The 14218-nt window shown below is 41.2% G+C and overlaps 1 protein-coding gene and 1 long non-coding RNA gene across 2 annotated transcripts in view; one reads left to right on the top strand and one right to left on the bottom strand.

Annotated features, from left to right (window-relative positions):
* LOC121991519 (probable NOT transcription complex subunit VIP2) overlaps positions 1-14218 on the bottom strand; it is a 91166-nt gene that overhangs the window by 38212 nt on the left and 38736 nt on the right. Inside the window, exons 2-4 of the mRNA XM_042545513.1 lie at positions 2023-2128; positions 1755-1933; positions 1558-1660 (exon numbers count right to left, since the gene is read on the bottom strand). Coding sequence (XP_042401447.1) covers positions 1558-1660; positions 1755-1933; positions 2023-2128 — 388 coding nt within the window. The remainder of the gene's footprint in view (positions 1-1557; positions 1661-1754; positions 1934-2022; positions 2129-14218) is intronic.
* LOC121990663 lies at positions 6009-7561 on the top strand. The gene is made up of 3 exons (XR_006114653.1): positions 6009-6197; positions 6507-6594; positions 7514-7561. It is a non-coding gene; the product is annotated as an uncharacterized LOC121990663 (long non-coding RNA).

The raw sequence follows: 14218 nt of genomic DNA, 5'->3' as shown, positions 1-14218 counted from the left end.
TAGATATTGTGTACATCAAGTCGGTATCAACAAATTACACATAAATATTCTTCTTACAACATCAAAAGGTAATAGATAGTACACAAATATGTTTCTTACTGGTGCCAACGTTATCCTTCTTGCTCTGTGCATAGTAGCTAAGTTTACCCGTGAAGCTAAACCGGGCACAGATAATCCTCCAGAACTGATGCTTCTTCCCATGTTACCACTGCCAACAATGTTGCCTATAGAGCTTGTAAGTCTTGGCCCTACATTACCCAATACTGGAGAAACTCCCAAACTAGGAACAAAACTACGATCCCTAAAAGCTGAACTTGAGGAAATACTGTTGGATCGAGAAGCGCTAGAGGGGGGTGAATAGCGCTCGTGACTATTTCGTTCGATTCGTAAAATACTCGAGTAAAAACGCAGCGGAATAAACAGAGAACAAACACACAGAGACAGGAGGATTTTACTTCGTTCGGAGCCTAAGGCGACTCCTACTCGAAGGCCCGCGATCCTTGATCACTTCCGGTGGGCAACAACTATAAGTTCAAAAGTATACAAAGATGATTTACAAGTAATGCAGTAAATAATCTTATACCGACAATTGAAAAATACTAAGTTGAAGCTTCGGGTTGTCGGTGTCGAGTTGCAACACTTCGGGACGAGTTCGTTAGCAGCTAAATGCAGAAGGAAGACTTGAATGTTATATTTTCAAGCTGCTAGTCGAATCCCCTTTATAAACAGTGTTCAAGGTGCCTTAAACCCCTCCAAGGCGCCTCCAGGCTGGCCGCATCACCCGCGTGGATCAGAATCGACCTGGTCGAATTCTATCCTGTTCAAGGCGCCTCCAACCTCTCCAAGGCGCCTTCATCAACTTGTTCAAGGCGCCTTGAAGCTTGCTTCGCAACCAGCTTAGGTTTTGCACCCGAGGCGCCTCCAAGCTCCATGGAGGCGCCTCGAACACTGTTCATCCGAGGTTAATCTTTGTACTTTGGTCCCTGCAAGATACATTAATCCCAAATATACCCTGCAGCACAAAGTTAGCACATAAAACATAATAGAGGTGATAATGACAGTCTCTGGACTGTCCGAATCTGACTTCGGGTTTCCGCCCGGAAACCCTAGGTCGACCCGACGCCTACTGTTCCCTCTACGGGGAACGCGCCCTCACCTACTCCACTCAGGAGATTTACCTGTTGCCAGTGCGATCCTCCAGATCGACTGGACTTTTGCTCAAAACTCGACGCTTCAGGACTTTCTGCTGGACATCCGCTTTCCGGCTAGTCCAGTCTTTCACCTGGTTCGCGATACCAGGACTTTTCACCTAGGGTTACCACCCCCTAGGACTTTTTGCCTGTAGTCATCGACCTGCCAAGACTTTCCGCATAGGGTTACCACCCCCTATGACCTAGGGTTACCACCCCCTAGGGTTTATCCCTTTGCCTAATCGCAGTTAGGACTTTCCTAAAACACTCATTCAACATGTTAGATACAAAACATCTTAACTTTGAATTCTTTGCCATTATCAAAACACGAGTTCGATCGTCAGATGCTTCCTGCACCAACAAATACCAGTTATTGACCCAGTAACTCCATTAATATTACTACTACTAAAAGCATGATTTACAACAACATTAATACCCCCTCTATTTGTGACACCAGAGCCATGAGGCATCTGCATGAAAAAAAATCCAGAATCAATACTATAAAACACATTCAAAGGACCATATGATGCAGTGAAGTAATGTGGAAATAAACTCATGCCAGACCTGAGATAATGCAACCAAAAGATTGTTTGATGAGAACCGTCCACTAGGAATGCTTCCTCCTGGTTGCTGAACACCACCTGATGGTACAACACCCATTATGGCCTCTCTGGATGCAAGCGAACCAGGCACATTTGGCAGGTTGAAGCTTCCATGAATATTATGCAATCCTTGAAGACCACCTATTTTTTTACAAACCGTAATCAAAATTCCACATACAAGCAAAATTTCACATGAATATGTTAATAAATTTTATGTAGGAATGTCTAACCAGAAGGATGGAACCCAGGCACTGCCGCAGACTGGCCATAAAACAATGTGGTATAGGGTCGGCCTGAGGAGTCCGCAAGATTAGATGTTGAACCATTAAGAGTTGACTGTACCAAGAGACCCAGTAATTTGATCAGCAAAAGCAAGACTAGTAAAAGCACAGGGCATGGGCTAGGTGCTAACAAACTTGGTATGTTAACCAACAAGAAAGAAACAACCGCGTCAAGTTAGTATTTACATAAACTGTATTGAACATCTGCACCAAACAACAAAAGCTACTCATCTCTAAAAATTGAAACTCAGCTAAGAATAAGGGATTATATTATTAATACCAAGAGTAAAATTACATAAGATACAAATCCCATACATAAAATAACAGATAGGCAATTTGAGATGAATATTGAAGTCTATAACTATTTATTCTACTTCTCTCCATCAAGCTAGAACATAATGGAGCATAGACATTGATGGTGCTTAGTTTGTCAAGTTGTACTCAATAAAGATTTGATTATCAATTTAGTAACCTTGTGATTTCTTAAACCATGCTCTAAAAATTTGTTTGACAGCATAGATAACTTTCTTAAATTGGAACATACCCTAGTGATTTCTCTGTATACACCTGATATGGGTTAGGTTTTGTGGTTCCCCGATAAGGAAAGGAAAGGGGGTAATAAAACCAAGGAGACAGGTTGATATCGACCGGGATGTACCTCGAAGGAGGTATGCTAATCCCGGCCGGAATATGCCTTAAAGGAGATAGGCTAATATCGATCGGGACATAACCCAATAAGAGGTAAGTCTATATCGACCGAAATATGCTTCCCAGGAGGAAGATCTATATACCTCAAAGGAGGTAGGCTAATATCGGCCGGGACATAAGAAGTAAGTCTATATCGACTGAAATATACTTCCCATGAGGAAGATCTATATACCTCAAAGGAGATAGGCTAATATCGGTCGGGACATACCTCAATAAGAGGTAAGTCTATATTGACCGAAATATGCTTCCTAGGAGGAAGATCTATATACCTCAAAGGAGGTAGGCCAATATCGGCCGGGACATACCTCAATAAGAGGTAAGGCTATATCGACCGAAATATACTTCCCATGAGGAAGATCTATATACCTCAAAGGAGATAGGCTAATATCGGCCGGGACATACCTCAATAAGAGGTAAGTCTATATCGACCGAAATATGCTTCCTAGGAGGAAGATCTATATACCTCAAAGGAGGTAGGCCAATATCGGCCGGGACATACCTCAATAAGAGGTAAGGCTATATCGACCGAAATATACTTCCCATGAGGAAGATCTATATACCTCAAAGGAGATAGGCTAATATCGGCCGGGACATACCTCAATAAGAGGTAAGTCTATATTGATCGAAATATGCTTCCCAGGAGGAAGATCTATATACCTCAAAGGAGGTAAGCCAATATCGGCCGGGACATACCTCAATAATGTTAGGATCGATGGTCGCGGCTAGAGAGGGGGGGTGTGAATAGCCGCCCCAAATTCTTCGTTTCTTTCTACAAATCAAGTTAGCGCAGCGGAAATAAAACGAATAGAAACGAAAGCGGAGAATAGCAAACCTCAAACTCGTCGATGTAACGAGGTTCGGAGATGAAACTCCTACTCACTACAAGAAATTTTGGATTTAACCACACATAATAGACAACAGTTTTTCAAGAAATTGTTGTCTTTTTTCCATTTAACAACAGTTTTATTAAAAACTGTTGTTGTTCACCATAATGTTTTTTAAATAACAACAGTTTTTCAAAAAACTGTTGTCTAATGTGTGTCAAAGACAACAGTTTTAAAAAACTATTGTCTTTTAGTGTTGCTTATGTGATAATATACAACAGTTTTATTAAACTGTTGTCTATTGAATGTTGTTGAATCCTAAAAACATAACAATTTTTTTAACTTCATGAAAAAAAACCTAAAACCCACTTCTCTGTGACTCTTCAACGAACAAAAACCTATCTCCGACTCCTCCTTCGCGAAACCAATAAAGTGGGAGTTTATTTATTTAATAACCTACATATATAAATCTAAACAATCTCATTTTTTCCCCCATTCCTCCTCTTCTCCTGCCGATCTCACCGTCACCACGATCTCCTCTTCATTGCTGACCTCCGACGCAGCCGGCGCTGCCCTCACATTCCCGAAGACACAGCCATCGCCAGCCGTCGAGGGTGCTGCCGGTTACTCCCAATCACCGCCGCCCTTTCCCCTCTCCCCGTGCCCTAGTTTCCTATTGCAGTCGCACCGCCGCCCTTTCCCCTCTCCCGTGCCCTAGTTTCCCCTCTCCCGATCTTGCCGACGTCGAGCTCATATGTGAGATATCGGAAAATTAATTAAATAGGGTTATTTAATTAATAGCCTTATAGATTTTTTTTCAGAATTTTTAGAAATTTTCTGGGAATTTTTCGGATCTCATGCGACGTGTTTTAAGGGGATGAAATTACGGATACGGATAAGGCCTGTTTAAGATACCCGTTTAAATGAGGAAATGTTTAATTATTTATATTCCTTTTCTTATTATTTCCCCCTAACGCCGATCCCGACCCGAGTTCCTCACCTCTCCCGAACCTTTTCCTTTCTTCCCTTCTTCCTCTGTTCTTTCTGTTCTTTCTCGCAGACAACACTAAGGCGATGGGCAACAGAGTTCTACCTCCGATGATCGTCGACTGGTAGCATGTCGCCGGAGCTTGCTAGAGATCGAAGCCCGGATCATCCTGATCTCTTCTTCTTCTCAACTCTTTCCACCCGAGCCCTAGGTTTTTCCGTCGTCGAGTCCTCCCTCTCCTCTCTCACGCGACGCCGACACTGCCGAGCTCTCCCTTCCTTCGCAAAGCCGTCATCGCCTTGGCTTGAGGACAGATCGACAACGCCGTTGATCGAGGGAGTGCGTAGGTTCCCTGTGCTCCGATTTCCCCTGGATCGTCGTCGGCGTCTGAGGTATAGCCGTGCCCTAATTTTTGTTCTAGTGCCGTGGGATCAAGCTAGAGCCATCCGATCGCCAGCGTGAGGTTGCCTTAGGGCTTCGAAGGTAAGCAACTAGCCCTAATTTTTACATTTACAACTATTGCATTGATCAATCTATTCTTATTATTGCTAGTTTTTTCAACTCCTTTGTTCATATTATCGTTGATTTTCAATGATTTCCATCAGCATAGTCATGACCATCTCAACTATTTGGAGTTGATCATATGACCCTTATCCCTCTATTGCCCTCTAAGCCAAGTAATTTCCAAATTAATGACTGAAGTTTTCTTTTATCTTCAACCGCAATGAATTACTTTTACTCTAATCAATTAAAATCCCCAAACTACACTATAAAATTTATTGTCTCCTTTAAACAAGTATATATTATACTTGACCTATTTAACATCTTAATGGCAATAACAAAATAACAATGCCACAAATAACATAACCATTCATGAAATGAGTCAAGTCTATGAGCAAGTGGGAACTACCAAACAACCAAACAGTAAATACATATTGTTAGATTAATATCCCCAAATCTCTAAAATACCTCCAAAAATTTACAAGTTACATATGTATCTCTGTGATATTTACCATGTGTGTGAAGCTAAATGTAAACTAGTTGGCGTTGCAGTTCTATGATGGCAATTGTTACCTGCTTGATTGGATTGCAATTGGGGCACGCCATCATACACTTTAAGGTAAAGTACAGGAACTTGGATCTTTAATTTGCCACTAGTGTTGTTTTCATACGTCACACTGTTGAGGAAACTACAGGATCACAAGGAGAGGATTGTGCAGTGGATGATTGCTTCCTTTCTATTAGCATTAGCTTTTTCATTAGACTTCTACGGTACCCACGACATTGTCTTTCTTCCTATTGTGTCGATTTGATTTTTTTGTTGCTCAGATATTCCCAACCAATTGGAGTTGGTAATCCTTGGTGTAGGCATGCATATGAACAAGGCTTTATACACACCAAGTTATACTTGCATCACTGCTGGGATTGCTGGGGTCATGTTCACTGGGGTTTATGTGCTGGTTGACATCTATGGCTACAGGAAGCCAACCTTGGTCATGGAATGGCTAGGGACGCATGCATTGATGGTCTACATTCTATTAGGTTGCAACATCTTCCCTTTATTTGCCCAAGGATTCTACTTGAGGGAGCCTGAGAACAATATAGTAAGTAAATAAAACCCAACCATTAAACCCTTCCATTGCTATAGATTGTGCTGACCTTTTGTTTTCACTTGGTATATGCACAGTTGAAGGTCATTGACATTTCCTAAACATCATTTATCTCGTTCACCGCATCATCCTTACCTGGAAAGAATTGAAGCTCTGTTTCTATTCAATCAATGGTAAGAGATGTCAAAGGATCTAATGAATGAGGAAAAGGAGAATGCTTGAAATTATATCAGTATACTTTATCTAAGTGATTGTTTGAACATTTTTATAGCATGCATCTTGACAATTAATATAATTTTGAAGATCACTATCAAGGAAGAATGTTCAAAGGAAAGTAAAGGCTAAGGAGAAGAAACCATATACTCCTTTCCCTCCTCAGCTACCAAGCAAGGTGAAGTTATTGTTGCAATCTGTGAACATTAAATCTCATATTAGACCTTCACACTTATAGATCATTAGTCCTTTTATTTTCCTTTACTTGTTTGAGAAAAAAGAATTTACTTTTTGTTGTATTGCAATATCTGCAGTGCTGCCTCTTCATCGACATCTAAGTAGAAAATCTCATTCATTTTCCTCCATTCATTTCCTTCCTCATTTTCTTAATTAAAAATGTTTATAGTCCACCTTTGATGTAATCACCCACGCATATTCTATGCTTGCAGTTAATGTATTTGTTCTTTGGTCTTATTTCTAAAGTCCATTTCTTCCTCTTAGGAACATCATGTGTTGACAAGTAATGACCCTATTAATATTTCAGTTTCTGTACATGGTGATCTAGAAAAGCTTACACTTCTTACTTCTCTAAATCTAGAATTAAATCGTAAGTTAGATTAAATTACAGTTACTTTATCATTTCTTAGTTTTTTTTCTAACTTACATTTGCAATATTTGCATCTCGATTCATTCGATTATGTTCACTTTGTATTCAACATGAAGCTAAAAGGTGTTTTGTACATATTAAAGACTCTTTGGTGGTTTTTTTTGTTTCAATCTACTGCTCTTTTTAGCATCTTTATCCTGCTATAATGTTATTCTTTAAGATTATGTTGCATTGATTTCTAAAAGTTGCATGACATCTCTCTACTTTGCCTTCAAAACTAACGATTTATGTTGTTTCAGGTAATTACTGCAGCCATTCCTACTATTGTTTCAAGAGGTTACCATTTATGTTACATAGATAACGCTTTTTGCACTTCTGTTAGATGATTATATCAAATGGTTTTTATGGTTATGTAACATTTATGCAGTGCAATTAGAATCACGCATACTGTTTAGTTTCTAATTTGTAATATATATCTTTATTCGAATAGGTGTCCTCAAGAGTATTGGGAAGAATGCCGACAAGCTAAAAAAATGGAGAGACTTTAACAAATTAAGGAGCACTAGGAGCTGCAATCCATCCTCTTCACCGACATCTAAGTAGAAAATCTCGTGTTATATTGTTCTACCTTTGTTTTAATAGTGTTATCATTTTGTTGGTTGCTTATGAAATTTCTTCAGAATGTTATAGATATTATTTTCGAATGTTAAAAAATTGTATATTAAATTTTATTTTGAAATTTAGTATTTTGAATGATTTATAATATTAGAAAATTGTGTGTTTTTTTTTATTTTTTATCTAAAAAAGACAACGGTTTTTCACCGTTGTTGTAGATAGTTTAAAACTGTTGTTGAAGACCCTGTTATTAAAGGTAGACGCTCAAAGACAACGGTGAAAAACTGTTGTCTTTGAAGGAAAAGACAACAGTTTTTCACCGTTGTAAAAATGTTGTCTTTGCCTTCAAAGACAACAGTTAAAAACTGTTGTCTTTGGGCATCCCTTTTAACAACACGACCTTTAACAACAGTTCAAAATGGGCTACGACAACGGTGAAAAACCGTTGTTGTTAGGCTTTTTTCTTGTAGTGACTCCTCGGCGTGTCCGTAAGGTGGACGAATCCGATCAATCCGTCGGTGGATGAGACCCCGGAGAACCGGCTAATGTAACACTCCTTCTGGGTGGAGAAACCTCGCCACAATGTTTTGCAAAAGCAATACAGGAGTAGAAAGCAGCACGAAGCAAAATATAATACAAATGTATGAAACACCTTCGCTTACTTGCCTTCTCTTCGACTGGATGAAGCAGCAGCTTCTCGGATCCAACCACAACAGCAACAGCAACTGATCTGGCCGGCCGAATGGAAGCTCACAAAAGCTTCAGACGAGAGCTCAGCAAAGCTCTAGAAGAACTAGTAGCAGCAAGAAGGAACAGAGAGGAAGAAGAAGAATAAGAGAGAGAGTCCACTGTAGAAGCCCTCGGCCCTTTTATAGCCTGCATCCACCTGCGAGAAGAACAGAGGCCAAAGACAGAAGAATCTAGCCGTTGTCTCTCAACGGCTAGACCCAGGGTCATCACCTGATCGGTCTGCTGATCCGATCGGTCGTGGGGACCGATCGGGCTCTATGCTGATCGGTCCCGCACCGATCAGAATGCTTGCAGAGTTGCCCAACTCTGCAGTACTCGATCGGTCCGAGGACCGATCAAGCTCTGATCGGTCCCCCGCATCGATCAAGCTCCTGAGGCACACCGATCGCTCGATCGGTCTCCGGATCGATCCGGTCTTGGTTTTTGCCCAAACCAAGTCCAAACCAATATCCGGTCAACCTTGACCTCTTGGTACATCATGCTTAGCATCCGGTCACTCCCTTGACCTGCTAAGACTCCCCACCAAGTGTCCGGTTAATCCCTTTGACCCACTTGAACTTTTCTCTTCGTGTCAAGTATCCGGTCACTCCCTTGACCTACTTGACCTTCTCAACACCAGATGTCCGATCACCCTTGATCCATCTGGATTTTCCCTTGCCCGGCTTCACTCACCAGGACTTTCACCCAGCTTCACTCACTAGGGTTTTCACCTGGCTTCACTCACCAGGATTTCCAATCTGCCCGGCTTCACTCACCAGGACTTTCCAACTGCCTGGCTTCACTCACCAGGACTTTCACCTAGCTTCACTCACTAGGGTTTTCACAACTGCCTGGCTTCACTCACCAGGACTTTCCCACTGCTTGGCTTCACTCACCAGGACTTATCCGTCTGCCTGGCTTCACTCACCAGGACTTTCCACATCCGGTCCAGAGAACGAGCTACCGAGCCCTCTCTGACCACAGTTCGGAGAACGAGCTACCGAGCCCTCTCCGACTTCCATCCGATCCAGAGAACGAGCTCCCGAGCCCTCTCTGACCACAGTCCGGAGAACGAGCTACCGAGCCCTCTCCGACTTCCCATGTGCCAAGCTTCCATACTTGGACTTCTCCGTGCCAAGTCTCCATACTTGGACTTTTCACCATGCCAAACTCCCTGCTTGGACTTTTCCCATGCCAAGCTCCCTGCTTGGACTTTTCCCGTGCCAAGCTCCCTGCTTGGATTTTTCCGAGTCAGGTCAACTCACCTCGGGTCAACCAGGTCAACCTTGACCACGGGTTGCACCCACAATCTCCCAAGCTTGTATCCTTGTAAAACATCAAGATACAACTTTTCTGTTCACGTCAAACATTGTCAAACATAACTCGTCAAACATCAAAACACAACTCGAGTCAAGTCAACTTGAGTCTGGTCAACCAGGTCAACCTTGACCTAAGGTTGCACCAACAAATAAGAGGTAAGGCTATATCGACCGAAATATACTTCCCATGAGGAAGATCTATATACCTCAAAGGAGATAGGCTAATATCGGCCAGGACATACCTCAATAAGAGGTAAGTCTATATCGACCGAAATATGCTTCCCAGGAGGAAGATCTATATACCTCAAAGGAGGTAGGCAAATATCGGCCGGGACATAAGAAGTAAGTCTATATCGACCAAAATATACTTCCCATGAGGAAGATCTATATACCTCAAAGGAGATAGACTAATATCGGTCGGGACATACCTCAATAAGAGATAAGTCTATATTAACCGAAATATGCTTCCCAGGAGGAAGATCTATATACCTCAAAGGAGGTAGGCCAATATCGGCTGGGACATACCTCAATAAGAGGTAAGGCTATATCGACCGAAATATGCTTCCCAGGAGGAAGACCCACATACCTCAAAGGAAGTAGGCTAATATCGGCCGGGACATACCTCGAGAAGAGGTAAGTCTATATCGACCGAAATATGCTTCCCAGGAGGAAGATCTACATACCTCAAAGGAGGTAGGCTAATATCGGCCGGGACATAAGAAGTAAGTCTATATCGACCGAAATATGCTTCACAGGAGGAAGATCTATATATATCAAAGGAGGTAGGCTAATATCGGCCGGGAGATACTTCTGAAGCATGTAGAATAGTATCGATCGCGACACGTCCTAAGGTTAATATCAGTCAGGTCGACCAACACCTTGGAAAAATACCTGATAAAATATGGCCTATTGCTAGGTAGGATAGATAACATAAAATGGCGTGGACAGAAGTCTCATGAGGAAGAATAGAGATAAATATTTCAAATAGGCTAATTAATGATAATATCTGCAATATGTGATCACATGATAGGTGTTATATATCTCGGCGGGAAATGTGCTTTTAGATTATTTTGCAAGTGCTAAATGACAAAGGAGGTACATCTGGGGTACAAGAAAGATTCCTTAAAAGTCATTTATTACAAGTACACAGCTGACGTCATCTCATAACAAAGTCTAACAAACCGGGGTCCACTTCATGGCGACGGAGGTTATATGAAGTGGTATAAAACGGGGAATCCTCTCCGTTGGCTAGGTAAGTTCACATCATTGCACACATTCATAACCCTAATTTCCAGCTACTGTTCATCTTCTTCTTCCTTCTTCCACATCGAGAGAGATCACTGACTTGAGCGTCGGAGGGCCTAGCCAGGGAAACCCACCCCGGTCTGTTGGGTTTTTCGGGCCGCGAAAACTGCTTTTTCGCGTCGCGGAAACCCCGAATCACCCTAGCCAATGGATCTCGTGCGAAGAAAAATTTGAAAACATACGAGTACGAATTACAAAACTTCTAGATCTACATGATGAAGATCTTTACCCTTGTTGCGTGCCCTTTTGCGTATCCCGCTCGTCCTCGGTACGCCGGATCTCGAAGTTGTCAATGTAGACAACTCTCTACACGTATCCACACGAACACACTAGGTGGAGGTGACCAAAAACCAAGGTGTGCTAGCACCTATGTGGTTCGACCAAGGAAGGAGGAGAGGGAGAGCTTGAGAGGAAGAAGATGCAATAATACCACTTGAATGAAAAATGAATCCATTTCATTCAAAAATGTGGTCGGCCACTTCTCCATGTGTAACCCTAAATTAATTGCATTAATTGCAATTAATGTGAAGCCATTAAAGAAAATGGCTTTGTAACTTCCATGAGGTGGCACCCATGATGATGTGGAGTAACATCATTGGTCCACATCAATGCCAACTCACCAATGAGGTGGCATAAAGTCAAGTCAAACTTGACTTTTAATCTTTCTCTCAAGTCAAGTCAAACTTGACCAAATCTCTTCCATGGTTGATCTAATCTAACCATTTGATTCAAGCCAACTTAATATAATGAATCTAATTCATTAAATTAAGTTGATTTAATGAGTCATAATCTAAATTAGACTCATTGAATACATGAATCCACTTGAGTCCAACTCGAGTGGACCTTCCACAGCTCCAATTTTTTGTACATTACAATTTTGAAACTCGAGTTACATTCGAGTCTAAATCTAATTTACAACCAGAATAAAAGAAAGGCATGACACGCAGGTCACGAAAAATAAAATAAAAATAAAATACAAGCACGCACATCACATAACGGAACGCAGGCCGTATTATGAATTACAACACAATTATCCAATAGAATTGGGTCTTTGGGCCATGACTATCACAAAATTAATATATAATTCAAAATTATATATTTCTGTAATTTTTCTATAATTTTTCATAATTTTACAGATTTTATGAGTACATTTTTCCCGGCGGTCCCGATTAGCGATTTCGGGCGCAATCGCGGAGCAAATCCCCTTGCGGGGTTAGGGGCAGTACCCCTACCCGCGATCTAACCATTGCGAGTTGCTCTTAAGTGATCCAAGAGCACCTTATCCCGCTGTCCCAAAAAGATTTGGGTCGAAACGATGTCGTTTTGGGAAAAACTTCTCGGTAGTTGAAGCCTACAAGTGTATAAACACTTGTGCTTCGTTTCTACGAGAAAAATTACTCTTAAAACTATAAAAGCCATAAATTTACAGAAATGTACAGAAGCTTTAATTTTTCATAAAAATCAAATTAAACTCGTACAAGCTTCGTACGTGGCTCTGATACCACTGTTGGATCGAAAAGCCTTTCGAACCCCCGAATCACCCTAGCCAACGGATCTCGTGCGAAGAAAAAATTCGAAAACATACGAGTACGAGTTACAAAACTTCTAGATCTACTTGATGAAGATCTTTACCCTTGTTACATGCCCTTTTGCGTATCCCGCTCGTCCTCGGTACGCCGGATCTCGAAGTTGTCAATGTAGACAACTCTCTACATGTATCCACACGAACACACTAGGTGGAGGTGACCAAAAACCAAGGTGTGCTAGCACCTATGTGGTTCGGCCAAGGAAGGAGGAGAGGGAGAGCTTGAGAGGAAGAAGATGCAATAATACCACTTGAATGAAAAATGAATCCATTTCATTCAAAAATGTGGCCGGCCACTTCTCCATGTGTAACCCCAAATTAATTGCATTAATTGCAATTAATGTGAAGCCATTAAAGAGAATGACTTTGTAACTTCCATGAGGTGGCACCCATGATGATGTGGAGTAACATCATTGGTCCACATCAATGCCAACTCACCAATGAGGTGGCATAAAGTCAAGTCAAACTTGACTTTTAATCTTTCTCTCAAGTCAAGTCAAACTTGACCAAATCTCTTCCATGGTTGATCTAATCTAACCATTTGATTCAAGCCAACTTAATATAATGAATCTAATTCATTAAATTAAGTTGATTTAATGAGTCATAATCTAAATTAGACTCATTGAATACATGAATCCACTTGAGTCCAACTCAAGTTAGCCCAATTAGGATTACTCTTAATCCAATTTGATTCATCAAATGAATCTAATCCTCTTGGTTCATCATATGAACCTAATCTCCATCTAATTGTCCTTAGTGTGTGACCCTATAGGTTCTTGTAACGTTGGCAATGCCCTAAACCCATTTAGGAGCATAAGTAATGAGCGGTATCTAGCAACACATCATTACTACCCAAGTTACAAGAATGTCGAGATCCGACATCACCTTGTGACTACTAATTGTGACTCCTCACAAAATATGACAAGTGCCCTTCTATCCTAGACATCTAGATTGATCAATGTGAGGCATAGACCGTGTCATCCTCTGACCAATCTAAATCTTGAACTCCAAGTAGACTCACTAAATCAAATGAGCTCAATATCCTATATTGACTCATTTGGGCATGGCCATGCACTTTGTGGTCTCACTCTATCAAGAATACCGATGTCTCTCCCGTCATATAGGAGGGATAGATCCCATCTACATCACTCACATCCCTATGCATAATTTGTTATATACCCAGTAATCGCCTTTATAGTCCACCCAGTTACGGGTGGCGTTTGACGAAACCAAAGTACATAACTCCTTATGTAGGGATCTATGGTGACTTCAGGTCTAAGGACTAGTAGTCATACTAATAGCCACATGAGAAAGTATATGACACTCATATAACGATCCATGATACTTTCTCATGGCGGGTCATTCAGTATACATTCTCTAATGTATACCCATGTGTCAACTTGATATCTCTATATCCATGACTTGTGAGATCAAGTCATCGAGTTGACCTACATGCTAGTCTTATTGCATTAACATTGTCCCTGAATGTTAATACTCAACTAGGAATGATTAAGAGTAGTGTTCCCTATATCATCTCACTATCGGTTCAACTAACCGATTGATATAGGTGAGAACCATCTACTCAAGGACATTATTATACTTAGTTTATTTGGCACCAATACAAGTAAGTATAATAACCAAA

Source organism: Zingiber officinale, chromosome 6B (genome assembly GCF_018446385.1).
Source record: "Zingiber officinale cultivar Zhangliang chromosome 6B, Zo_v1.1, whole genome shotgun sequence".
Taxonomy (NCBI): domain Eukaryota; kingdom Viridiplantae; phylum Streptophyta; class Magnoliopsida; order Zingiberales; family Zingiberaceae; genus Zingiber; species Zingiber officinale.
The sequence above is the reverse complement of the archived record's forward strand: the minus strand, read 5'-3'. Positions and strand labels throughout refer to the sequence as shown.